The 24,943-nt window shown below is 45.8% G+C and overlaps 2 protein-coding genes across 2 annotated transcripts in view; one reads left to right on the top strand and one right to left on the bottom strand.

Annotated features, from left to right (window-relative positions):
- Nucleotides 1-1,626: 1,626 nt before the first annotated feature.
- On the bottom strand, nt 1,627-5,997 carry LOC128149610 (translation initiation factor IF-2-like). The gene is made up of 2 exons (XM_052805001.1): nt 5,034-5,997; nt 1,627-1,882 (listed from the first exon to the last, which is right to left on the bottom strand). The coding sequence occupies exon 1, from the start codon at nt 5,995-5,997 to the stop codon at nt 5,302-5,304; it is 696 nt and encodes a 231-aa protein (XP_052660961.1). The 3' UTR covers nt 1,627-1,882; nt 5,034-5,301.
- Nucleotides 5,950-24,943, top strand: part of GPC1 (glypican 1) — a 215,669-nt gene continuing 196,675 nt past the window's right edge. The window contains exon 1 of the mRNA XM_052804994.1: nt 5,950-6,538. Within this exon, the coding sequence (XP_052660954.1) occupies nt 6,382-6,538 (157 nt within the window). The 5' untranslated portion in view covers nt 5,950-6,381. The remainder of the gene's footprint in view (nt 6,539-24,943) is intronic.

The following is a 24,943-nucleotide window of genomic DNA, read 5'->3' as shown; positions in this document are numbered from 1 at the left end:
GGTTTTCTCCCCCATGGGTGAAAGGCTGCTGAACATTTGCTGCTAGCTGTCCTGCCAGCTAGCTGGTGTTAACCCTCGTTTACCTGCACCTCTGGCTGACACCTGCTCAGCACTGGTTATTTTCTTTAGCACAGACAAAGCCTGGAGTGTGAGAGCCTCTGCTCACAACCGAAGGTGTTCGGTGCTTTTCAGTACAATGTTGTCAGTGTTTCCTCATAGTCAGTTTCTCTAGAAAAACAGGTTATGTTGTACCTAACTGGATGTGAGGGAAAAAATAAACACTTGAGCAGAACACAAGATAATTGTATTAATTCATCTAAGTGCTTTAGTCTGTAGTGTTTAATGTAGCAACAGCTGAGGATAAAGTGTCAGCTGAGAAGTTCCATTAGCATTGCCAGATGCCTGTATTGTGACTCCACACGTTTCTTCCTTCATGGCTGTAACTTTTTTTTCTCACAGAAGTCCAGGATGTCTGTCCGACTTCCATGTGCCTTGGACCAGTGCTCAAGAACGTGCTGTTGAGCTAGCATTCATAGGAACAGAGCGTGTTCCTACAGGCATTTCTCTTAAGGCAATGCCCAGAGACAGATGACAGTGAGAATGAGGGGAGATTTTTACTTGAAAAATCCCTTTCAAAACCAGTCAACTTCCAGATACAACCTCTTGAATGATAAGAGGAAGTCATCCGATTGCAACTTTAGCAGGAAGTGGGAGAAATCTCCATATCACTGTAGTGGCATGTTGAAATGACACATTTCTAACCGAGTAATTTTGGGGCCAATTTTGAGCCATTTCATACTATTGAGCTAAGCTCTGCTTATCAAACATAAAACAGATTCAGTGCCGTGTCTGTATTCTTTGTTCATTGTTGCATATGTTTTGGGGAGCTGGGAGCGGGCAAAGCTTTATTGAAAGTCGTGTCCAGAAAGTATGAAATGTACTTCCTGGGGCAGACCCAATTAGCACCAGTTTCTCTAATGAGTTTATGGCATTTATTTATTTTTTGGCCTTTAAGACTTCTTTCTGCTGGGAAATCTCTGACTCATATATAATACAAGTACAGTCCTGCAGGGTGGAGTCATTTGTAAGAGGTCATTAAAGCAATACATTCCTTTAAGTCACTGCTGTAAAATTGGGTTGTTCAATTCAAAATATAGCACAGAGTGGCAATTACCTGCATTAGCCAGATTCTCTGTCTGAAATTATTTAGTTGTTCACAATCTCCCTCTGCAGAGTATTAGCTACACACAGGGGAATTAAGCATTGCATTTAAAGCGAATTGGTCTGTTGCACCAAAGGGTCGAACAGCAGGTTGGCCGAGCCTTGGCGTACACTGCTGCACTTGCCCTCAGTGGACCCCCCCCTTCACCTTTTCCTCAACAGCCAGAATTGTGATCGTCCTTGCCCTGGGGCCTGAATCTGGCTCCCTCACGACCTGGGAAGGATCCCCAACTCTGTACATCTATTGAACACTATTCTTGATTAATTAATCTGGGCACACAAATCCCAAGTCTTAGCATTTCTGTAAGGCAAATGGCTTCTTACGAAGATCAAGCTGGATTTGTCAGTTGCACATAAATGTCCCAGCAATTCAAAGGGACCAATCTGATACTTCTGGTGACCAAAACAACCTGACACGTGCTTCCCGCACATGTCAGAAAAGCTTCACGGGGGAATGTGTGCAGAGGGGATGAGGAGGTGCCAGATTTCTAATGAAGGAAGATCCAGTGAAGAAGTAAGCAGCTGTAGATAGTAAGGTGTAATCTAGTAAATCATCTGAATAACTTAATTAGATTTGATTCAGCAAAATACACATCCAGCTTCTGCTAAACACCAGCCAATGTTGGGGGTGCAGGGAGCAGGCGGAGAGCTTTCATGAATCCTGCAGGACACAGATATAGCAGAGATTAAAAGAAACGGGCAGAAAAGGTACTGAGATAGTCCTACTTTGATGAAGATTTTTAATCTAAAGGTGCCAGATTTTCTGATGTTTCCAGAGAATCAAAAGTAGCATAAAACTGGCTAAGGGAAAGGTGCTGAGGGTTTCATTACATGACATTGGTGAGAGGGAGGAAGTTGTAGCCCACTTAGGCTTTGCCCATCTCCTTTCCCTCCCCACTCCCCATTCTGTGCGAGCTCTGTACTTGATGCATAGGGAAAAAGGTAGAAACACCACTGAATTAAAGCGGGAATGTTCTATTCTATTATGTGGCATCAAAGATACAATGCAATTTGATAAGGTTATCTGGGGTTTTCCCTGCTCTTGTTTTGCTGTCAGACTCCAGGTTGCTGTAACTCAGCATAGGTTTCATTTTGGAACCAGCTGGAGGTCTGGTGGGCGTAATTGTGTTGCTGCCTGTACAATTCTTGATTTGCATCCATATGAAAGACAGAGGCATGTCCACTGCGTTGCGAAACTTGGAAAGTGCTAGAGAAACAAGACATCCCTGTGAAAGTCAAGGTTGCACAAAGCCTCTGTTCACGTTTTTTTTTTTTAAAGGGTAGCTTTCCTCACTTGTGCCAGATGATTTGGCTCTTCTTCATCATTCTTGCTTCTTCATAACGCTTGGATCAGCTTTTCAGTGGGCAGTACTTTTTGTCAGGACTGTCAAGAGGTGATCTCCACAGCAGGATGGATTTTCTGTCTTCCTCTGGCTGTCTTGCTGGCTGGCTGTGTGCTTTTCTCCTGTACATTTTGTCCACTCATCTTTGTATTTTACCGTACTTTTTCTTATCTTCCCCAATTCTAGCTCTTTCTGCCTGTCGTTGGACAATCTTTTGTTTGCTTTTTGCCAAGCTCCATTCTTTTAACTAAGAATGTTCAGAAAGTGGATCTGGTTCTCAAATACACACAGGAGACATAAAATTTATAATGGGTGCCAAAAATACACTTTCATCACGACACTTTGAAGATGTTTATTTCAATTTGCTTAAAATGTACCTAGCTCAAATCCTGCATGTGTATACAAACTTAACAGCAAAATTAGTAGATGTGCCTCATAATTTAAGATTTGTTTGCTCAGGATTAGATCCTGTATAGACTTGCAGCTAGCTTCTCTGTTGAAGAGCTTATATTAGCTCGGGTTTATTTTTAATTTGTCTACTTATAAGCTTCTCATTATGATAGTAGGTGAGCATCTCACAGGCAGGAGGTCAGATAAGAAGTGCTCTTATCCCTGTTTAGGAGGTAAGTGACCTAATGATGGTCACTTAATCACGGAGGTTTGTGGCAGACCTTGTACTTCAGTTCTAGGTCCTGACATGGGCTTGGGAGCTAGCAGTGGGATCTGTGCTGGCAGTTGGTAGCCTTGTGTTTCACCATGGGAATAGCAGAGTACATGTGAATACGCAGAGTGCGTGCTGCAGTCTCTCAGGGCTTTATCAGGAATGACATGACTCTAGTCCCTGCCGCAGGCACTGTTGTCACCCAACTTGGGGAATTGAGATGTATATGAAGAAGGGAAATACCTCAGTCTGTGAAATGATCTATAGCTCAGGGGATGGTTCCAAGGCCAAAACCCAAGGGTTTCAGTCCCAGTTCTTTCCCTGTCAGCAGTTAGTATTTCAGTGCACTTCAGCAGCCATATGACTGTGGAGGGCTTCGTGCTGCAACGCTGGGGTGCAGCCATGGCTCACACAGAGCTTCCCCAAGGTCGCTTCAGGCAGAGCTGGAAGCAAGCCCTCGATGTACAACAGCCGCAAGTATCCAACCCCAGGCTTTGAGAAGGAAAAGAGAAAACTGCTTTGGTCCCCTGTGTCATCCCGAGTCATTCTGTAGCAGCCAGACCAGATAAGAGGTTTATGACTCTGCCTCTCTTCTCTGTCAAGTACTTTGTCTCTTTGGAGTTTGCATTCCTGGAGTCCATTAACTGTGTGTCTGTAAGTATTTGATTTTCCCTCTTTGATTTTTCAGGAGGAGGAGGAACCAAGATCCTGGCGCTCCTGTAGTCCTGGCAATATATGTATGGATTCCTCTAGTGCTTGTTTTCTGCCGTTACTGTAGTTGGATTAATTAGATGAGATCTCTGACATAGGTCTCCGAGTGATGTGTTCAAAGTCTGGGGTGGGGAAATGGTTATGGCTATAAAATTAGAATAAATACTCAGGAGTAAGGGCTGGAATGGCCTTGTGCCACATAACGTACTTGGTAACCTGTTACGTGTGCATTACTCTTGCATTCACAAAAGAGATCCCATTTAAAAACAGGGTAGGTCAGACTTTACATTATCCATGGCAGGTTTTTTCCCATGTATTTCCAGGAAGAAGACCTATTTCCATGCTCCAGAAAGCCCGCAAAGCAAGCTCCAAGCTGAGGTGTACCAAGTTTCTGGGAGTCTGTAAGCCTTGGGTTTCTAAAGCGTGCCAAAAGGCACAATGTCATCTGTAAGAATTAAGATTTGGGGTGGTATCTGACTCACAGTTTTTAACTTTTGGTGGTTATGATGTGTCACCGTAGTCATGATCTTCATTACAAAATTCTCCCTGTCTTTGCACTTAGATCCTCTTAATCTGCTTTGTCATATCTCATAGATGAATTTAATTAGGAAGATTTAATAGGAAATCATTAAGCGATTTCATAGGAAAGCAACATCTTTTCTCTTCCCTACTGCCATAGTTCCCCTCCCTCGGGCTCTTTCCGTGCTGTCGCTTACTTCTTCCTTACTCATTCTTCAGGAGAGCAAGCAGTTCTGAAGCAGCAAGATGAACAACCGAACTTTCCCATGGTTTTTTGCATGTCTGAGTGACTAGTCCAAAAGACACAATCTCTGATAAATTTTGCTGGGTTTTTTTTGGGGGGGGGACTGTGGTGGCAGTGGTGTTTCTGTGTGGGATTTCTGATCTCTGGTAAGGTATAAGCTCACACAAGTGCTGCAGCTGAGGCAGGGGCAGATTCCCTCTCCGTTTTCCATAGAAAACAACTGCTCCCAGAAGACTCAGAGGAGTGATCTTTGGGTCGTCTATCTGTTGTGAAACGTGTCAGATACTGGCCAAAGGCCTGCCAGCTCATTTGGGGGGAAACACATGGGCATTACCTTGACACACAGGTGATCACAGATGCCTCAGTTCTGTGGGAAGCCGTCTAAAACACGGCTGGCGGAGCTGCAGAGCACCAGTTTCAGGAGCTGGCGGGCTGCTGTAGGAACTGAACTCCAAAGCTGAGAATCTGTAGTTGAAAATCGCCTCTCTTCCCACATCTGCCCTTAAAGGGGAGCTTTTAGCCTCCCCAGGACCTCGCTGGGATTCCCAGGCTCTCAATTAAGAAGCTTTCTGCTCACCGGTCTGGCCAAGTGTTTTTTCAAGTCAAGTCTTCTGTGTGGTCGTTTTCCCACCAAATTTGGGGAAACTCGGGGTCTTCAGGTTCAGCACCTGGACCACGACACAGACACAGACGGGTTTAACGCCCGTTTTCACTGCGTCCTTCCCGAAGGACAGCGTTCGACGCCCCGAGCGCCCCAGCCGTCCGTGCTCCAAGGCCGGTTTGAAACCTGCCCGGGCAGGGGCTGTCCGTGCCGCCGCCACCGGGACCTCCCGTCGCAGAGGCGGGGCGGCGATGCTCCTCGCCCTCGGGCTGCTCCGGGGGCCGGGACGGAGGGAGACCCCGCAGGGAGACCGGCTCTGCCCCGCAGCGCCCGCACCCGTGCCGCCCTCCGCTCGGCTCGGGGCCGGCCCGGGCCGGCGGGCGGCGGCGACGCTCGGCGCTGCGCAGCGCCGGCGGCGGGGGCGGAGCCGGGGCCCGGGGCGGGGGGCTGCGCCCTGCGCGGGATTGGCGCCGGGCGGCGTGATGCCACGTCCGGCGGGGGAAGCCCTGCCTCGCTCGGGAGCCTCCCCCGCCGCCCGGCTCGGCGCGCAGGTGGAGCGGTGCCGGCGCACGCCCGGACCGAGCCGCCCAGCCCAGCCCAACCCAACCCAACCCCAGCCCAGCCACGCCGCGGGAGCAGCCCTGCTGCCGGCCCCGCTCCGCTCCGCCCGGCCCGGCGGCGCTGCAGCCGGCAGCATCGCGGCGGGACTGCCCGGGGATGCAGCCGCGCTAAGAACAAAAGCCCTCTACGCGGTCACGCTCCGGGGCTTTGAAGCGGCCCGGCCCGGCCCGGCCAAACTTGGATCGCTGCCCCCTCCGCCGAGCCGCGGCGGGCGTCCGGATTGAACTCTCCGGCGCCTTCCCCGCACGCCGCGGGCAGCGGCAGCGCCTGAGACCCGGGGTTCCCCCGCCTGCCGCCCTCGCCCGCTGCGCGCCGTCCCGCCGGCGCTGCCCGGGGAGGGGGGCCGCACCCCGCGCCGCCCGGCACGGCACCGCGCCGCCCCGGGGACCCCGGCCGCCTCCCCGCCGCGGGACCTTGGCTTTGCCCTTCGCACGGCAGGTGGCGGGGCCAGCGGAGAAGGATGCGTTTCTTCCCGTGGGGATTTTGGCTGCTGTGTGTCGCCTCCGCCCCGGCTCGCGGTGACAGCGGCAGCAAGGCGAGGAGCTGCGCCGAGGTCCGGCAGCTGTATGGGGCCAAGGGCTTCAGCCTCAGCGGCGTGCCCCAGGCCGAGATCTCCGGTGAGTCCGGCGGAGCGGGGCAGGGCGGTGGGGAGGCGGCCGAAAGCGCGGAGCCGCCGGGCCGGAGCAGCCCGCGGGGCCGCCGCCATCCGGGGGGGTGCCGCGGGGCGGGGGGTGCGCTGCCGACCCGCCGCTGGAGTTTTGTCCGGGGCCGTGGGCGGCGGGAGGTCGGAGCCGAGAGGTTTCCCCGAGGGCCGAGCACCCCCTCGCCCCTTGCGGCACCCCTCCTAAGCTGCTGCCCGCGCTGGAACGGGTCTCGCTCCAGCGGTGGCGATGCGAAGGAAGCTGGGAGAGAGGGGGTGATGGCACCAAGTGTTCGGTGGTGGTTGTCTTTTTTTTTTTTTTTCTTTCTTTCTTTTTTTTTTTTTCTCCTCATTGTCTCGTTTCTTCTGTTTTGAGCGCAATTGAAACGGTTTCAGGGTTTCGGTTCAGAAATCAGGATGATCAGACTGTAATGGGTTTTGGTGTTGGAGCTGGAAAATGCCACAAGGTTACCAGAGAGAAGAATTGATTTCTCTTAATCTTATTTTGGATGCGAAACAAACCTATAAATGGCATTTGTCACTTGTTAAAAATGAAGCAGGAGTAAAATGACCCAGTGTCAAGCTTGTAAAGCGTAGAGGAAACCTGAGCAACCTACATCAGAGTGTGTCCTCTTGCCTTCATTCTGGTTTTGGACAAATCTTGGTTGATTTCCTCCTCTTTGCAGAAAACCACTGAAATACCAAAGAATATTCAAGGTCTGGTTTATGTTGGGCTGTTTGTTTTTTCTTTTTCTGTTTTTTCCTGAAAGCTTGAGGGAAATGTGCTGAGGTATTGTGTTTTTGTTGGTTCTTTTTTTAATTCTTGTCTAAGTTTTGATACACCAACTCGTGACCCATATCTGAGAGCTTTCTCCTCACTTGTGGGAGCTTCCTCCTTCAGACAAAGCATAAAACATGCAGGCGTACGTGCCAAAGCCAACCTACAGGGACATCCCGGTAAAATTGCAGTTTGTAGTTCACATCTAAGCTACAGAATGCCTTATGTTGAATATTTCATTGTGTAGTTTTCCAGGGAAACCAATTCATTATCTGACCCATGAATGGAAAAGGCTGAACATATACGTGTCTTATAAATGTGAGCAAATTAATACTTTCTTTGTCAAGTTGCAACCAAGAGTAAGTTTCTGAAATAAAATGAGCAGTCCTTGAAGTTAAACAGTGGGGAATTTCAAAATCATTTGAACATCACTATTAATAGAATAGGAATTCAGTTGAGCAAGAAAGTGGCTTTTTATAAATTTGCATCTAATTATTACAAGTGTGAATACATTAGCAGTCATGTTTCAAGTGGAAGGTTCTTGGAAGACTAAATGTTTACAAATACTCATGGAGGTGGCTACAGCATTGTATGCAGGGATAGTACTACAGGGGCAGTCATTCAGGATTGCATGAACTGTGGTTACAAGTATCACGCATCACAGGTTAACAGCAAGTAAAACATCTTGTGCCTACAAATTGTTGAGGTCCAAAAAGTGACAGAGGACACAAAGATTTCTATGAATCAGGAGTTTTGTTTCCTACTGTTTGTTGCTACGAGCGTGTATGCTGGCAGCCTTAAGCAACAGTAGTTAAAATTATAGTATCAAACTGGGCATCTCTAGCTGTTACTGTAAACAGGGAAGCTCTGTAGATAAATGCTATAAAAAAACTTGAGGACTACCGCATGGAAAGTAATATGAAGAGGTGCTTGGGGGAAAAAGGTTCTACACATAAACCTGCTGCTGATATTATTAGCCTGGTATTTAAAATGGCTAACGGACTTAATGATTTTCATTGGTAATTTTCATGCGTACCTTCTGACTGATACATATTCAGGAATGCCCTTTTCTATTGCTGCAGTACTTGCCCAGTACAGTGAAAACATTGACGTACGTTAATACTAACCTTAGAAATGTTCCTAATAAAGTATAGTGTTGTCTCTCGTGCATGCTTTTTAGCAGTCGTGCAGGTTAGTGCAGAAGTTGACGCCGGTTTTGTTGTCTCCAAAAAGAAGAGTCTTGAGACCTGCCTGCAGTATCCCCACATGTAGTAAGTACAGGATTGTGCAGTTTATAATTCCACATTTTGTTGAAATACTCAGTCATCGCTTAAGGCTGGTTTCAACAGCATTAGTTCAGCTTCCTGACCATGGGGGTTGTAATCTGTATGGAGCCTTGTCAGGTTACACCTGATTGACACCTGTAAATGCATACACATCAACATATGACAACTTTTGGCTAAGTTAAAAAATGCTGATGAAGACAGTTCAGTGGTGGCTCCAGTTGGACCTGTGCTGAGGTTTCCTGATGGTACCCTTCTCCATGTTGTCAGAGAGGTTCAAGAGCTACCCCAAGAACCATGTTTTTGTCTTATTTCCGAGGTATCCAGAGGCAAAAGCCCTTCACTTTCTCCCTCTCCAAGGGGATCTTGCTCTTCCTTCTCTTTCCATTGCTTGCCCTGAAGCCAAGGGGAAGTTGCATTTCTTAGCCCTACAGATTTGTCCCCGAAGCAGTGCTGCCGTGCTAGGCTGACCTTGCTCCTGTCTGCTTTGAACTGGCTCCAGGTGCTGCTTGGTGTGCGTTGCCGTCACACCAGCCCGGCACCAGGAGCCAAATCACATGCTGCTTGCACCCCCAGAACTTGACTTCAAAAGGCGTTTAGTAAGCTCCCGTGATGCAGGCTCTGACTCAGGCTGAGATGGCTGTGTTTATGTTGGTTTTAGAACACTTATTGCACGCTTCACACCTTCTAATCTGTATTCTTTGTTATGATTTAAGAGGATTATGAGTAATATAAAGTCTCCACAGCTCACCAGAAGGTAGTCCCTGCTTATGACTGTACAGAGCAGTTAGAGAAGCAGTCGCACAGTTATTAGCTGGCTAATAGATAAGCATCTGATTTGGGGATAGACTCTTGGCTTACTATGAACCACCTAGACAGGGGTTCCTGTTTTTTTGCTAATGTTGTACAATGCCTTTAACATGTCTAAGCACTTTAAATGTGTCAGGTGCTGTTATTAAGTGTGTTTAGGGAATACGCAAGGTGTTATATCTCACTACTTTGAAGTCAATGGCAAAACTCCCAAACATGAAAGAAGCGTCTGCTCATATTAGTAATCCTGACAGACAGATGTGCACCCAGAGTCTCGGGCGAAGATCTGCCTGGAAGAAAGTTTCTAACGCTGGCGGAAATGCTCCCTACCCCTCAGGTTTGGGAAAGTTATGACACTTGCTTCCATGAGATGTACGAACTTGAGCAAAGTTTTCCTGTGTATTGGAGAGTGTTCCCGCTCACCGGCTGGATAACCTGCACCCCCTTTCTGGGATTGCTACAAAATATGGGCAGTTTGAGAGCTTCCAGTTCTTCTGCTTCCTCTCGAGTCTTCTGGAGGTAGCAAGACTCAATTCCTACTTTCTCATGTTCTTGCTAACCCAGCCACCATCACCCCATCACAGGTCCCCCACTCTGGTGACTGAAGAAGGGGGGTGCCCTGCCCTAGGTGTGCCGTTTAGTGCCTGCACTGAGGGCTGGTCTTCTTGGGCTCACAGCGTAGTTTGTGACGAAAGATGGTGAGCCTGTGGCAGAAAACACTGTGCTTTAGGGAGGATATCCAGCTTTCTCTGCTGACTTGATGGGGTGGCTTAGGATTACTGATGTTGGATGGGTGACTGCTCCCCAGTGTCTGGAGCAGAGGTAGTTCTCTCTTGTACTGGAGAAGACTTGAGATTTGTGAATCATCCAACAATTTGTGGATGTGCTTGGACCTTGCTCACTGTTTGGGCTAGGGTTTTGCTTTGGTTGGTTTGTTCCCCAGATTAATCCTTCCTAGACTTGGCTCACTGCTGGGTTGAGCTTGTTGACATGGGCGATGGGTGTAACACAGCAAAAGAAGAGGACGGCGCAGAAAAAAGCCAGCTGGACTTTGCAAGGCCATATTGCTGCCTGTCCAGTCATAATATCTCACACATATGCTTCCCTCGTTCCTCAGCTGAAAGGAGTCAGAACAATTTTTTTAATCTTTTGGTGCTTTTACGCTGCCTAATTTGGTTTTGTAACGAAAACATTGTCAAGTGTATGTGTTAGAGCCATTTGGAGGAGTGTTAGCTAAGCAGAGAACAGGTCTGGCTACAGGATGGGACTTGACAAGGCTCTTGGAGTATGAAGAGGGTAATAAAACCCAGTATTGGAGGGCATTTTAACTCCTGGCAGTTGCAGTACAGAAGGCATAAATGCAAAGATGGGCAAACCTGCATCCGTGGTATGAAAAATAAAATCGCCTTGGGCTCCTCCGCTTCCAAGGAAAGATCTTTACCCCTTAATTGAAAGGGGACACCCTGCTGTTCCAGCACTTTTTGGGGTGGTTGTTACATTTGGTTTGTAGTTACTCAAGGCAGACAGGATTTCTCAAGGTTAGCTGCTATATGCTGAACTCCTGAATGCAATATCAACCCGTTTATGCTAATGAATTTGTTAGGGGCAAATTGGAATGGCCTTTGTAGCCTGCTTGGTTTAGAGTGTTATTTCTGATGAGGGAAAACACAAGGAATTGTGCTTTCTCCTCCATCTGGCAAGTATATTGGTGCGAATGTTAGAGGAGGCCATGCCTGAACTGTGTATCTCCATTTCTGTTTAACTTAAAATATACATAGAAATTTACATATTTTACACTTTGTGATTGTTTTGTTAATTTGTGACTGCAGAATGTGTGCATACAAAACAATTATGAAAATTAGATTTATGGAGAAAAATGGGCTCCCTCTAGCGGTTAGTTACAGCGCCGGCTCGGAGTCTTGGAGGAGTCTGTGTCTTCGCAGACCCAATGCTTACCTAAGCTATGTCTGAAATCTGGAAAGCTTTATACTTAGATATTCTTTAGAGTTTTGTGGTGTTGACATTATTTTTAAGAGAATCTGCCTTTCTGTCACTGTGATATGGATGACTAAGCTCTCACCACGTAATTATCCTTACAAGCTGTGTCTGACAAACTATTTCAACAGCTTCTTTTGTTGGTGAAGCAAAAGCCTGGTATTTTCTTTTCAAAAAAAAATTTGCGTGCATGTATAGCTGGAGACACCCACCACTGTGTGAAGCTGTAGAGCTCACCTCATCTCTCCTTTTTCTGTTCTGGCCCTGTAAGTGCCCTGCTTTGTTTAAGAACACATGTCAGTCAATCTCTGGATACGCCGGATGGGTTTGATAGAGATGTGTGGCTTTTGGCAGGGGTTGTGAAACAGTCGGTTTAACGTTCTATTGCTTTTCCAGTACAATTGTCTCACAATGAGGGGACTGGATAGATATATTCCTCTCTGTAATTTCAATAATTATGTGTTTTGACTTAACCAAAGGCGGAGAGGGAGCTGCTAACTTGATTATCAAAAATGTGTATTTAGAGCCAGAGGTTTTATTTTCCTCGCAGCTCACAACAATGATAACTGAAAACAGAGGCTGTGGAGCACCTGCCCATCAGTAGCAGTTGAGCACAGGCTCTGCACCCTACCCACCACTGCCCATCGGACTAGGGAGGGGGAGTTAAGTATCATCTATTTTTATTGCAGCATCAAATTGCATTAGGCATGGTATGGAAAGTGAAGGCAGGATAAAAGGATGGCACCAGCCTCAGAGGGCTGTTGGTCTGAGCAATAATCCTGACCCTGCTCTCTGCAGTAGTCTCAGCGCTGTGCGGCTGGGGCTAGTGCAGCAGTTTTGGTTTCCTGGCAGCAGCTCGGGTGTTCCTGTTGCTTGTTTTGTGGGATTGTGGAATTGAGGAGCAGGGTAGGTGGGAGGGTGATTGGCAGGTGTCAGTAGCATGGGGAGAACTTTTGTATCTGCTTTTAGTGTTCAGCTGGAAACACTGGCCGGGAATTTCAGGGTAAAACCAGGGAAATGGAGATCCCAATCCTGTGGGAATTCGCAGGCTTCCTTGGGGGAAACAGCTTTAATTTCTGTTTGCTGCCCCGGCCCCTGCTAAACACAACATATTTCTATATGTTGGGTTTCCTCCTTTGTCCCGTGAGGTGCTTTTGTGTACATCTAGCAGGCAGGTAGTCTTACAGAGGGGATAGTGTCAAGACAGCATGCTGCGCTGGCCATACAGTTAGCTCTGCCTAACTTCTGTAACAGAGTATACGTTACCTCCAAATGTGATTGCTTGCTTTCCCACAAGCAGGAAATCAGCAAGCAGCTTCCAAGATGGTATGTGCACGTGTTGCTCCTGCTCAGAGAAGCAGTAACAAAAGCCTCTGCAGAGAGTTGTCTTCAGTGAGGCATCCTGTCCTGCAACGGCAGGGTGTCTGCTGCCAGAAGCGCAGCCAGCTCCCCGGACTTGGTGTGCTGCGCAGCTGCTGCCTGTAACAGCAGGGCTTGGCTCTAACTGCCTTTGATACGTGCAAAGGTCCTCCCATATCCCCCTGAATCCTCTGCGCTGCAGCAGGCATGTAGCAAACATGTAGAGTCACCTTTTTGGCTTTTCCCGTGGAAGAGCATCTCCTTATTCGAGTGTTGATTCAGAAAGGAGTTGGACTTGCTACTTCTGGTTGTGTGACAGTAAAGCTGAGGAAGGTGCTTGCTGTTGACTTTCATCTGCCCCTTCTGAACATTCTGCATAGATTGAGTGTTTCTGAAAATCCTAAGCAAGTCCCTCCTTGTTTCTGCCTGTATAAGTTAGGTCAGAGTTGGGCCATCTTTTTCAATGCTTCTCCAAATACTTACTAGCAGGCACAGCTATAAGGAGGAAGGAGAGGTTCAGTGGGCAACTTGATGGGGCAGACACACCACCTGCTTGGGTGGTGGCCTGGAGCAAGTCTGTACAGAGTCTCTTCATCTTTAAACCTCCCTGGAAGAAGTCACATTCTTGCTTTCCCATCTGTGGAACGAGGATTGACAGTGTCTTCCTGACAGCTGTGAGGATAACTCTGCCCCATCGTGATGGGGAGAGACCTAGGGAAGGGAGGCCCTAAGGCTTGCAGGAACCCTTGTAGCAGTTGCTTGAAGATTATACCACTGCGTTTTGTAGTTTGTTTGCACAAAGTTGCTATGGTTGTCATTGCATTAGGACATTTCCCCTCAAAGTTACAAAAAAATAAATAAAATTAAAAACTCTATGAAAGCAGAAATTTTCCTTTTTTCCCTCTTACCTGTGAAGGACAGACTGCCCTCACCGGTGATGTCCATATACCCTGACACTTTGTTGCTCAGAATATGTTATATCCGTGACAGGTGAAACCTGCCTTTAAGTACCATTTGATTCCCAGGGAATCGGGTTACCTCTGTTGCCAGATTGTTCTGCAAAAAATAGTGAAGCTTTAGACTGTAGACATTTAAAATGCTTGTCTGTACGTGACAGAGCTGTGAGCTGGGTCGGTCACTTCTTCCCAGTAGTGCATTCCTGTTTTACTTGGAATTCTTCAGATATAAAAACCTTTTTTTTTTTTTTCTGCCTTACGGTTTGAATAAGCAGAGTGTGCTGTGAGTTATTCACAATGCTCTCGCTCCGAGCTGTAGAAAATACACTAGTCACAATTGTGTTGACTGTACAGAGATTATAAAACTAATTTTATTTTTTGTGCCTTTTCATATACAGTGCGGCATGAATCAAAAGTACAGAATTACCCAGCTGTTACAAACTCCTATGCTAGCAACATGAGTAAAACAATTTTTTTAATTGCCATGCATTCTTCTGAAGTATTAAAAAAAGAAGAAAACAACAAAAAAGTTTTACTGTGGTTTCAGGGAGCAACACGATAGTACTTATGCAGACAGTCAATCTCTTATATGACTAAAATGCAAATACTCTATGACAAATAGTTTTGGCTTGCAAAAAATTGGTATTTTATAGGATTGTAAAACTATACTGTATAATTTAGTTGGAGTGTTTCCACTAGTTTTACCCAAGTCTCTTACCTTTTAGCTGGAGCAGGCAGGCATTTTTCTAAAATATGAATATTTTAGGAATTCTTCTAGTTGTAAATTTTGTTCATAAATAAACGTACAATAAAAGCACTGTCAGAAATTAATTTTACATTTTTTAATACAGCTAAAAAGAGGCTTTTTCAGTCTCTTCTGCTCTCAGTCCATGTTGTTGCAGTAAAGTTCGCAGCGATTTGATTGTATAATTGATCCTGAAGTGAGGGCCAAGCATAGCGTAGAGTGAATTTTGTATGACTGGCAAAGCAGGGCTGCTGTATTAGGACCTCTCGTCTATTCCTGCTGTCTCCCCAGATAAGCTGAATGGTCAAAACTGGGTGTTGTAATTACCACGCGGGTCTGGCAGGAGGGAGGTCTGGGTCCTAGTCCCCATCTGGATGCAGGTTTTCACCATGAAGCTGGAAGAGCCACTTCACTTTTCTCTTTTCAGCAGTTTCCTCTACCATAAATGCTAAATTGGAATGAGAGAGCTTGAATAACTCATGGGAAGTTTGGTTTATTAAACTCTAGTCCCTGGATGTAGGAGTGCCTTAAAAGAGAGCAGTGGTCTTCTCCCCTGATGCAGTTGCTAGCTGTGCACAGCTGCATGAGTTTAAAACAGTTGTATAACCAGTTTAGATTTTACAAACATCTGTTTGGCTTTGTGACAGAATACCAAACAAGCCCTGCAACCCCCCATCCCCCTGCCTCGCTCCCCTTTCGTTTGTGGGAGGTCTCATAGAGGCTTCCATGTTGAGGAGGCTGGTATTTTTATTAGAGAGGCTCTCTAAGGCCAAACCATAGCTAGAGACTCATCTGCTGTGAATTTGAGGAAGGGCTGCACAATAGTGGGAACCCGTGGGTAGAAGTCCCATTGACTCAGCCGCAGGCTCCCCAGGGCCTGTGCCCCATCCTGTCTGATGGTGGTAGGATGTAGCCATGTCCCAACTGCTTGTGCTTTGCGGTGTTGCTGCGGAGGAGAGATTGGGAAGTGCCTGGGGAGGTCACAGAAGTGTTCAGTTTGCCTTTTGCCTTTCATCTTAAATCAATTTAAGCCCAGATAAGCAAAAAGTGATACGTTGTTATATAAATATATGCATGAATCTCTGTAACGTGTCAGGTGGTAGAGTCCCTGCACAGACTGCAAGAGTAGGGAAACACCCCGTGTTCCTCAGTGCTGCTATGGAGGTACTGTCCTCTGGCCAGCCGACAGATACTATGTTATGTCTTCCCAGGTGAGCTTGTGCGCGTTTGTCCTCTTTCTAGGCTTTGCATTAAGCTGATTTAGAACAGTGCGTGTTGGATTCACTGTGTCTTGCGAAGTTGTATTTGATATTACTTGATCAGTTAATAGTAAACAATAACTTAATTATCTCTGCTACGTGTTGACATTGGGGGCAGAAAAAGTTTGGATGTAGAAAGTGTGGCTTAAATTATTCTGTGTACTAGAGTTTATACGGGGTGATAATATGTGATACCACTTATTAGACACATTAATGCAAGGTGGTCAAAATGACGTTAGACGTGGAGGGTTGGAATTAGTTGTGGGAGAGCAAAGCAGAGTGCTGTAAATTGCTCTTTCGACTAGGTTTACCTGGAAAGTGTTTTACGTGACTAGTTGCAGAGCATGAGAAGGGAGCCAAACCATGCTAGAAAAGGACTTGTTTAGGTAACTGATGGCCAACCCCAGGCATGTGGTGTGCTGGCGGCCTACTCTTTGCTTCTCTCTCCATGAAGTTTTACAGCCACTCCTTGCTGTGTTGACTATAGCTCTCTACAACTACCTGAAAGGAGGTTGTGGTGAGGTGGATGTTGATCTCTTTTCCCACGTAACAAGTGATAGGAAGAGAGGAAATGGCCTCAAGTTGCGTCAGGGGAGGTTTAGATTGGATATTAGGAAAAATTTCTTCACTGAAAGGGTAGTCAGGCATTTGAACAGGCTGCCCAGGGAAGTGGTGGAGTCACCATCTCTGGAAGTGTTTACAAGATGTGTAGATGTGGCACTTAGGGATGTGGTTTAGTGGGACTCAGCAGTGTTAGGTTTACGGTTGAACTTGATCTTAAAGGTCTCTTCCAACCTAAATGATCCTATGACTTGTGGCAGGTCTGTTCGGTGCCCAAAATACAAGCTTTAGCAGGTGCATGGTGGATATATACTGGGCTTGTGATGGATGAGAGCATTGTCTGGCCACACGCCCTGTGTTCACAAACACACTCGCCTGTCGTGCAACTGGATAAGTCACCTATTGAGTATGATGCAATACCTATACTTTGATGTAGCATGCACCTTTGCTCTCGCAGTGCATAAGGAATCATCGGTATGGCTTTAGTTGTATCCATAAATGGAGGAATGACTCATCTCAGTCCAAAGCTGGGGCTCCATTGCTTTACTTTCAGTGTTTGTGTAAAGATGTCATTTGCATCCAGAAAATTTTCTGTTTGAAAGGGATGGAGCGTACAGCTATGTCTTTTTGAAAAGCTGACTGGTGCTGTTGTATGAAGTAACACCATAAGAGAGGTTATGATTTATTGCTAAGAAACTGGAAGCAACTCACGGGTTTTCTATATTTATATATATATGTGTGTGTGTGTGTGTGCGCGCACCTCTACATGGGGTGAGAAGGGGAATTTTGACAAGCAGCTCTTGAGCCCGTGCTCTGGGAGATGCATTCTTGGCTTTGGCTGGGAGGGGATGTGGCCTGGTTTGGGCCTGCTTCTTCCTGGTGCTGCTGGTTCAGTCCCAGCTGTGGAGGGGCTGCTCCCACAGCAGCTTGCTTGTGCTGCTGTCCCCATGGGATGAGATTTCCCCGCCTGAGCTCAGACGTGCAGCAACCTCCCAAGATGAAGGTGAGCAGTTACATACAGAGCCATGCTTGTTTCTGACACATAACTGGTTTGTCCCATCCTGGACAGCAGCATGGAGGACAGTTTGTTTTGCCATATCCACATGTACTGCACTGTTCTGTTGTGGGATCACTTAAAGCCCCAAATGTCTCCATGCCATGCAGATGCCTTTTGTATCAGGATGGCTGCCTGTCACTGAGTGGACTGATTTTGCTGCTCTGTAGGATAGTACATTCAGGGGAAATCTAAAACAAATGTTGATAGTACTTTTGCAGAACTAATTAAAATTAAATTTTCATCAGTGAATCTTCACAGGTGCGCGCAAATATAAATAAGCAAAGCTCAAGCTATGACTTTGCTCATATTAAAATAAACAGAGAACAAATACCTTCTGACACAGGGCACATTTCAATAGTAAACCAGGAAAGAAAGCCACTGTTTTTAAATGCAGTATCATTTTTCCCACTATCCTGGATCAGCTGTCTGGGGGCTTGAGTTTTGTCTTAATAAGTAACATTGCTGCTACTCTTTGTGTTGCACTGAAGCAATCTCCTGTCACAGTCATAAATTAAATATTTTTCACTGTTACCAATACACTCTGTGACAGGGTTTAGGACTTAAATTCCTAAATATATCTGCTGATGTACGTGTATCCAACAACATGATGTCTTGTGTTATCCTGCTATCACTGATTTATTTTGAGCATGTTACGTCACTCAGGCTGATCTGGCTATCCTTTTTGTCAGCTAGAGAAAAAGACACCTGAAATGCCCCTTTCCAGTATTCTTTACAGAAACAGCAGTTGCTCTCGGAGCCCGGTGTACCTGCATGTGCTGAGACCCCTGCAACAGCAAACTTCCAGAAGTGGTGTGCAAAAACAATGTTCCTGTGTTGTTTTGTAAATGAGCGATGCGGGGTTTGTGTAGTTAAAATGCATAAAAATACAATAATTGATTAAAGAAAATTAATTATTTGCATGCTTTATTAAAAAAAAAGTGTGGAGTGCCTTATACCCTTCTGTTCAGTGATCGTGAGACTGTTTGTGGAGCATGATGTCCAATTTCAGGCTACCCTGTAAAGGAAAGGTATGGCTATACAGGAGCGAGTCTGGCACAGGCCAAGATGGTTAGGGTGCTAGAGAGTACATGGTGTACAAGGGGAAGCTGTGAAATCTGGGTTTGTTCAGCATTGAGAAGTAAAGTCTAGAAGAAAGAAGGCTAGGGAAGATGCCATTGCTGTCTGCAACTACTTAATGGGTGGGAATAGAGAAAACAGTGGTAGGCTTGGGTGTGCGGGGACAGGATGGGAGGTGGTGGACACAAGCCAGAACTGGGAAGATTCTCATTTCATACATGGAAAGACTTTTTCAACGTGAGGGACTGAGTACTGGAACAGGAGCCCAGAGAGGTGGTGGGATTTCCATCTCCATCCTTGATATTCAGAGTTTGAGTGGACAAGGTCCTAGGGCACCTGCGCTAGTTGGCCCTGCTTTGAGCAAGGGCTTGGACTAGATGGTTCCAGAAGACCTTTCGGCTTAAATTATTCTGTGATTCTGTGCTAATGCTGCAATTGTGCCATACATGGACAAATCGGGTGTATGTGTAGGTAAAGCTGTTTTGTTAATAAAGATCTTCAGAGGAGGATGGGAGAAAGGAAATCCTTCCAGTACTGCCATGTAACATTTGTATTTTTTTTAACTTATTTATTAGTTTATGAAATATGACATCTAGTGAAATAAAGAGGAGAAGCAACGTTCTCCTACATGAGTAAAAACCTGTGCTGGTACTCCAGAGATCAAAGTTCAGTTTTCTGCTCTGGCACATGCGTCTGGCACGACCTTGGGCAAGTTGCTTAATCTGTCTGTATCTCCAATCCCCATCTGTGCATTACTGTCTTTAAATTATAAATCTTGTTTTTGTAATTTGTCTTTAAATTATAAAGTCTTGGAGTACTAAGTCTGACTATTCCTCTATATTTCACTATATAGTACTTAGCACAATGGGACCATAAATCTTCATCAGTCCTGTGATACATGAATAATAAACAGTAGCAGCATAATTTAGGGCCACATTCTGCCTCTGTTCTCATGATGTGTAAAGATGGGGGGGAGGGGGTGTTGATTAAAATGCTGTGCTGTTCAACCTAACAAAGATACATGGGCCTTAGTGAACAGATTTTTATGAGTCTGTCGTTGGCTCTTTTGGTTTGTTGGGTTTTTATTTTGTTTCATCATTACTCATTGATTGCAGGTATCTAAACAATTTGCTTTGCAGATCAGGGAATAATAAATTCCTTTAATCTGTATCTCTTTCGGTTTAATTATTGTTAGCTCACTGTTTAGTTCGATGGATAATGAACTCTGTTCACTGTGCGGTGGAAGAGAGTTGGACTACAGAGACAGAACTGGATTCTCCAGTTCTTTTGAAGATGCAAACCAAAATTGCAGAGTCACTGAACGTTTAACTCCAAGTTAGATTGAAGGTTACCAGTAGGCGTATCGCTGTTACCTTTGCAGACTTGAATATAGGTTAACATTATTTCAGCTGGTTCCATGCCTGGCATTGTGTTACATTTGTTGCTTTATTTTTAGACAGTTAAGAAACTGGTGACTACTATGTAGACAGCTATTTTTGTCTTGATTATAAGACAGTGTCTAAAAATCATATGTAGTGCAATCCTAATTATTGCAGACAGATTTTACATTTGTGACTGTGGTAATACTTACTGTGTTAAACTACTTCCTGCAAAGTTTAATAGTGTGTTCAGATCTTCCTGTTTCAGCTACAGCCAGGGGAATAAAAACTTCATTCACTTAGGGGTGCTGTGGTCTCTAGTGCCATGCTGCTGAGCATGTGGGTTGTCTCTGGAGATTACCCATTTCTCTTGTTTCTTCATCCTGTGATTTTTGTTGTCTCTTCATCATAGAAGACTCAGTGAACCATACACGGCAGGCATTGGCCATCCCACCATGTGTCAGTGGCAGCTTCTGGGGCAGTGGTGGTGCTGAGGAGGCCGTTACCGACCCCAGAGAGTATGCACAGGTCAGGGTCACCCCCATCGCTTCACGTTCACGTCAGCAACTTGGTTCGGCCCCTAAAGCCAACATACACTGTGTGGCATATAACACAAACTAACGTACACCAATATATTTTTAAACACCTTGGTTATGTGTGTTAAGCTTTCTTCCTAAGACTGAGCAAAGCTAGACACCAGAAGTTAGAGGAGACTAATGTACCAGGGAGGGGAGCAGGGCATGTGGAGTCACTCTAAAAATGAACATCAGATTGTTCATCCGTTGCTGCCCACTCTTACACCCTGGCGGGCTGGCTTCATGCATGTCTCCCTCAGTTCTGCAGCTATTCACGTGGGAATTTGAAAGAGTAAAAATACTACCAAGACTTTCCCCTTATCACCAAGGCTGAGACTCTAGAGCAGACCATGAAGCCTGCAAACACAGTTGCCCTTGGTAGAAATGTAACTTTCCCATCAGGGTATTATCAGCTTTTTCAGCCAGAATGAAGTGAAGAGAATCATAGAATCATTTCGGTTGGAATAGGGATTTCGGTGAGGAAACCATGCTGAATGGTTTCTGAGGGTTTGGCAACATGTCACGGAAAGGTTGAGTATGGCTATATGTCAAAGATCAGTGTTGAAATGTTTGTTATGGGCTTGCTACAGTATTCTGCTCAGTTATCAGGAGAAGACCGTTCATAGCACTCTTACTGTCTGACCATTCTCAGCACAAATTTAATGCAATGCACTTTCTTGCAAAATAAACAAGGAGAGAGATCCTGGATGCCCTAGAATACTAAGCTGCTGCTCTGGAGATATTTTTCCAGTCCTGGGGAGGGAGTTGTTCTTTGCACAGTGTCCCTCAAAAAAGCCCTCTTAATATGAATGACATTACTCACATTTGTAGAAAGAGAAAATGACACTTGCCAAATTTGCAAATCACAGTTGTGTTTCTGTCAGCTTTGGCAGTTACATGGCTTCTGGTAACGCTAATGAAGGCAATCTGCTTTTAATTTAAAATCCTCCTTGAAGAAGAAAAATAGCTGGCAGTTGAGGGATTCGGCAGTGTCCTTGCGCGAAACTTTTCTTTCCTTATTTTCTATGGTTTGCTTTAGCTGAGGAGAAACTGTTAATTAAAAATTTTTCCTAAAGTAGCCAAATATGCAGGAATGTACTTATGCAACAACTACCTGTACCAGTTCTGCAGTAAATCACTTCTTTGTTTTCATTTGATGAGTAATTCTAATTAACCAAATAAAAATACTGCTTACCTTGCACTTAACTCAGCATGTTTGCTGCTTCTCATATGATTGAGGGACCGAGAACGGCAGGTTTTGTTTAGGTGACTTTTTTGGATTCAGCAAGGCCAAGGTGGTCAAGTGGCACAAGAAGGGGGTAATGGCCAGAGAAGGACTCTGCCTGTGGAGCAGTCCCTTCTGGCTGGGATGGGCAGGAGGGGAGCACCAAAGGCTGCAGGCTCTCCAAAAGGCTTGCCTCGAGTCTGTGCCTCCCATGGGCACAGGGGAGGGAGACAGAGGAGTGGGGGAAGACAGCATTGGTCAGACTGCATTTGAATGCAGTTTCATTGAAGGCATTTTTCCTTAGTTCAGAAGGTACTGGACCAAATCATGGATCCAGTCAGCTTAATTTTGTGCTTTGCACAACAGTAAATAGTCTGTGCTTGGAGAAGAGTGTAAGGGAAGCGTGTCTGTGTGTAAAACATGCACGCATACAGCGATGCTGATGTGGTCCTGCAGCAGAATCATCTAGAAATGATCAAAGTGCCCATGTGTTGTGGTCGCTTGCTTCAGCCCTTGGTCCTGCCCTGAATCCTTTGCAGCAGTTCAGAGTTGCTGCAGGCAGGAGCTACACAATGGTATTCTGCCTTTTTCTGCTGTACAGAGCTTAGGACATCTTTGGAGCTCTAGAAATTTGGAGCTTGGGCAGGAGATGTCGGGAGACTTCTTAGCAAGTATAAAGTGATCAGACTGCCTGGTCAACAACTGTGGTGATCCAAGTACAGTATTTTCACAGGTCCCATTTGACAAAGCACCGTCAGCTGCAGCCTGTCTGCCAGCATCTGGAGCAATAGAAATTATTTCATAATTTTTTTTTTTTTAAATGCAGAAAGATAGAAAATTGTCTCTAGCTTTGGAGAACCAAAGTAAAATCTACTGTAGAGTTGTCTTGAGCTACTCCATAACTAGGGTAAGCATTTACAGTGCTAAATGACGAAAGCATTTTGCACTTCATTGGATTGTAGTGGCTTCTTCAGCACTGTATTTCATGTATGCAGGAAGGAGGGGTTTGGTTTATTTCACTGTCGTGGTTTAACCCCAGCCAGCAACTAAACACCACGCAGCCGCTCACTCACTCCCCCCCACCCAGTGGGATGGGGGAGAAAATCGGGGAAAAGAAGCAAAACCCGTGGGTTGAGATAAGAACGGTTTAATAGAACAGAAAAGAAGAAACTAATAATGATAATGATAACACTAATAAAATGACAACAGCAATAATGAAAGGATTGGAATGTACAAATGATACGCAGTGCAATTGCTCACCACCCGCCGACCGACACCCAGCCAGTCCCCCGAGCGGCGAATCCCTGCCCCCCACTTCCCCGTTTCTGTACTGGATGGGACGTCACATGGTATGGAATATACCGTTGGCCAGTTTGGGTCAGGTGCCCTGGCTGTGTCCTGTGCCAACTTCTTGTGCCCCTCCAGTTTTCTCACTGGCTGGGCATGAGAAGCTGAAAAATCCTTGACATTAGTCTAAACACTACTGAGCAACAACTGAAAACATCAGTGTTATCAACATTCTTGCTCTGAACTCAAAGCATAGCACTGTACCAGCTACTAGGAAGACAGTTAACTCTATCCCAGCTGAAACCAGGACATTCACAAATATTTCACAATGATTTGAAAAGTATTTGTTCCTTTTTTCATTACAAGTGAAAAATGGCCAAAGCTGTTAGACCTGTAGCTTATTACCCCTTCACACTAACACTTGTTTTGAAAGGGATGGGGAGCTAATGAAAGTGCTCATTCAACCTAAGGCAGAGTATCGCTAGCCTTTGCTGTAATATAAGGAATTATTGTAAGCCAATACCTGGAGGAATTTTTTCTACCCAAAGTTTGGATGTCCAGTGAGAGTCCTAAACGCTCTCTTGGTGCTGGTGGAGCAGCAGCTGGTACAAAGGGCTGTAGCTACAGCAGTCTTTGAACAGCTGAAAAGCTGGGCACAGCATTTCAGGGCTGCACAAGCAGTGCAGATTGCTCAACAGCACTGACTCCATGCTCCCATCTGCTTTAAGGCTGTACCAGAGGGATGAAATTTGGTCTCATTGCCTCCTCCGGGAGGATTTATCTTGGAATTTTGAAACCTAACCTCCTGCTCCATCACTAAATTTAAATCCATAGCTTCTGACTGAAGACCAAACCGTATGTCAGTGAAGCACTGGGGCACAGCCGTCCTCTGTGTATTTATAATCTACTGTTGCATTGGAGTTTGCTGTAGAAACAGGAGCCAGAAGAGGAACCAGCACAGCAAGAGGCGTTGTATGGGATGTGCACTTGGGCTGCCAGCACACCGCCCTGTTAAGGGGCATGCAATTAGCCTCTTCTGTGCTTGGTGAATGAGCGCTGGAAGTGGTGGAAAGATGGTTGGTGTCTAATCCAAAGGTCACCTGAGGTAATCCAAAAGCACCGTGCCGTTCCATAGAAGTGCCATGGTCATGTTTTCGGAAGCAGCCATGGTCTGAAGCCTTGCTGCGCAAAGGAAGTCACTTAAACAGAAAGCTCACCACTCCAGCAGAGCCTTCTTGAGACTGTAGGCCAGTTGCATCTTCCCTGGTGACCTTGGGGAGGGGGCAAATAATCTAACAGATGGAGAAAATGTGTTCTTGTGAGTAGTGGGGGATGGGCTCCTCCTAAGTGGAGAAGGTCTGTTCTTTTAATTAATTAGCTGCTTAATATGTTTGTGCAGTGGCACGCCTAACTAACATGCAGTTACTATGAATATGCATACAAATGGTAGTAATGGGTGCAGATGGCTGTAATTCCCCACATTGATTTCTGCAGTAATCACACATGCAACACATCAAGTTGGCATAAAAATTGACATCTATTGGGTGATTCGTTTTCCTCCCCTCATCGTGTATGAATGTGCTCACACAACCATGTTCTGTACACCCATATTCCCTAGACTCACTGCTGGGCTGTACTCACCAAGCTGAGACAGGGCTTTAGATTTTAATGTGTGCACAAAGAACTCAAGCAAGGTGAAGATGATGCTAACTAAGGTTTTCTGTGCAGTGTCCTACACCCAGTGCTTTGGACTACATATTTTGCCTGAGGTGCAGAAGCAGGGCTCTAGGGCTTCTGAGGGTTTCATATAACCATATGCGGTGTCTGGTTGGCCTTCACGGTGCAGGTGGTTCTTGCTCTCACAGCCAGGAGTGGTGTGTCAGGGGCTTTGGTGCCGTGCAGTTGCCTTGTAAGAACATAAGAAATGTCTGACTAGGTCACCCCGTGGTCTGTCTAGTCCTGCAAGCTGTGTCTGGTAGTGCTAGCAGAAGATGATATTTAGGAATGGAGTGTGGCTGTGGCATCTTTCTGAAGCT

This window comes from Harpia harpyja, chromosome 12 (genome assembly GCF_026419915.1).
Source record: "Harpia harpyja isolate bHarHar1 chromosome 12, bHarHar1 primary haplotype, whole genome shotgun sequence".
Taxonomy (NCBI): Eukaryota; Metazoa; Chordata; class Aves; order Accipitriformes; family Accipitridae; genus Harpia; species Harpia harpyja.
The sequence above is the reverse complement of the archived record's forward strand: the minus strand, read 5'-3'. Positions and strand labels throughout refer to the sequence as shown.

Bases quoted from the DNA above. Each gene is read 5' to 3' on its own strand.
- LOC128149610 (XM_052805001.1), bottom strand. From the start codon at position 5,997: ATGCTGCCGGCTGCAGCGCCGCCGGGCCGGGCGGAGCGGAGCGGGGCC.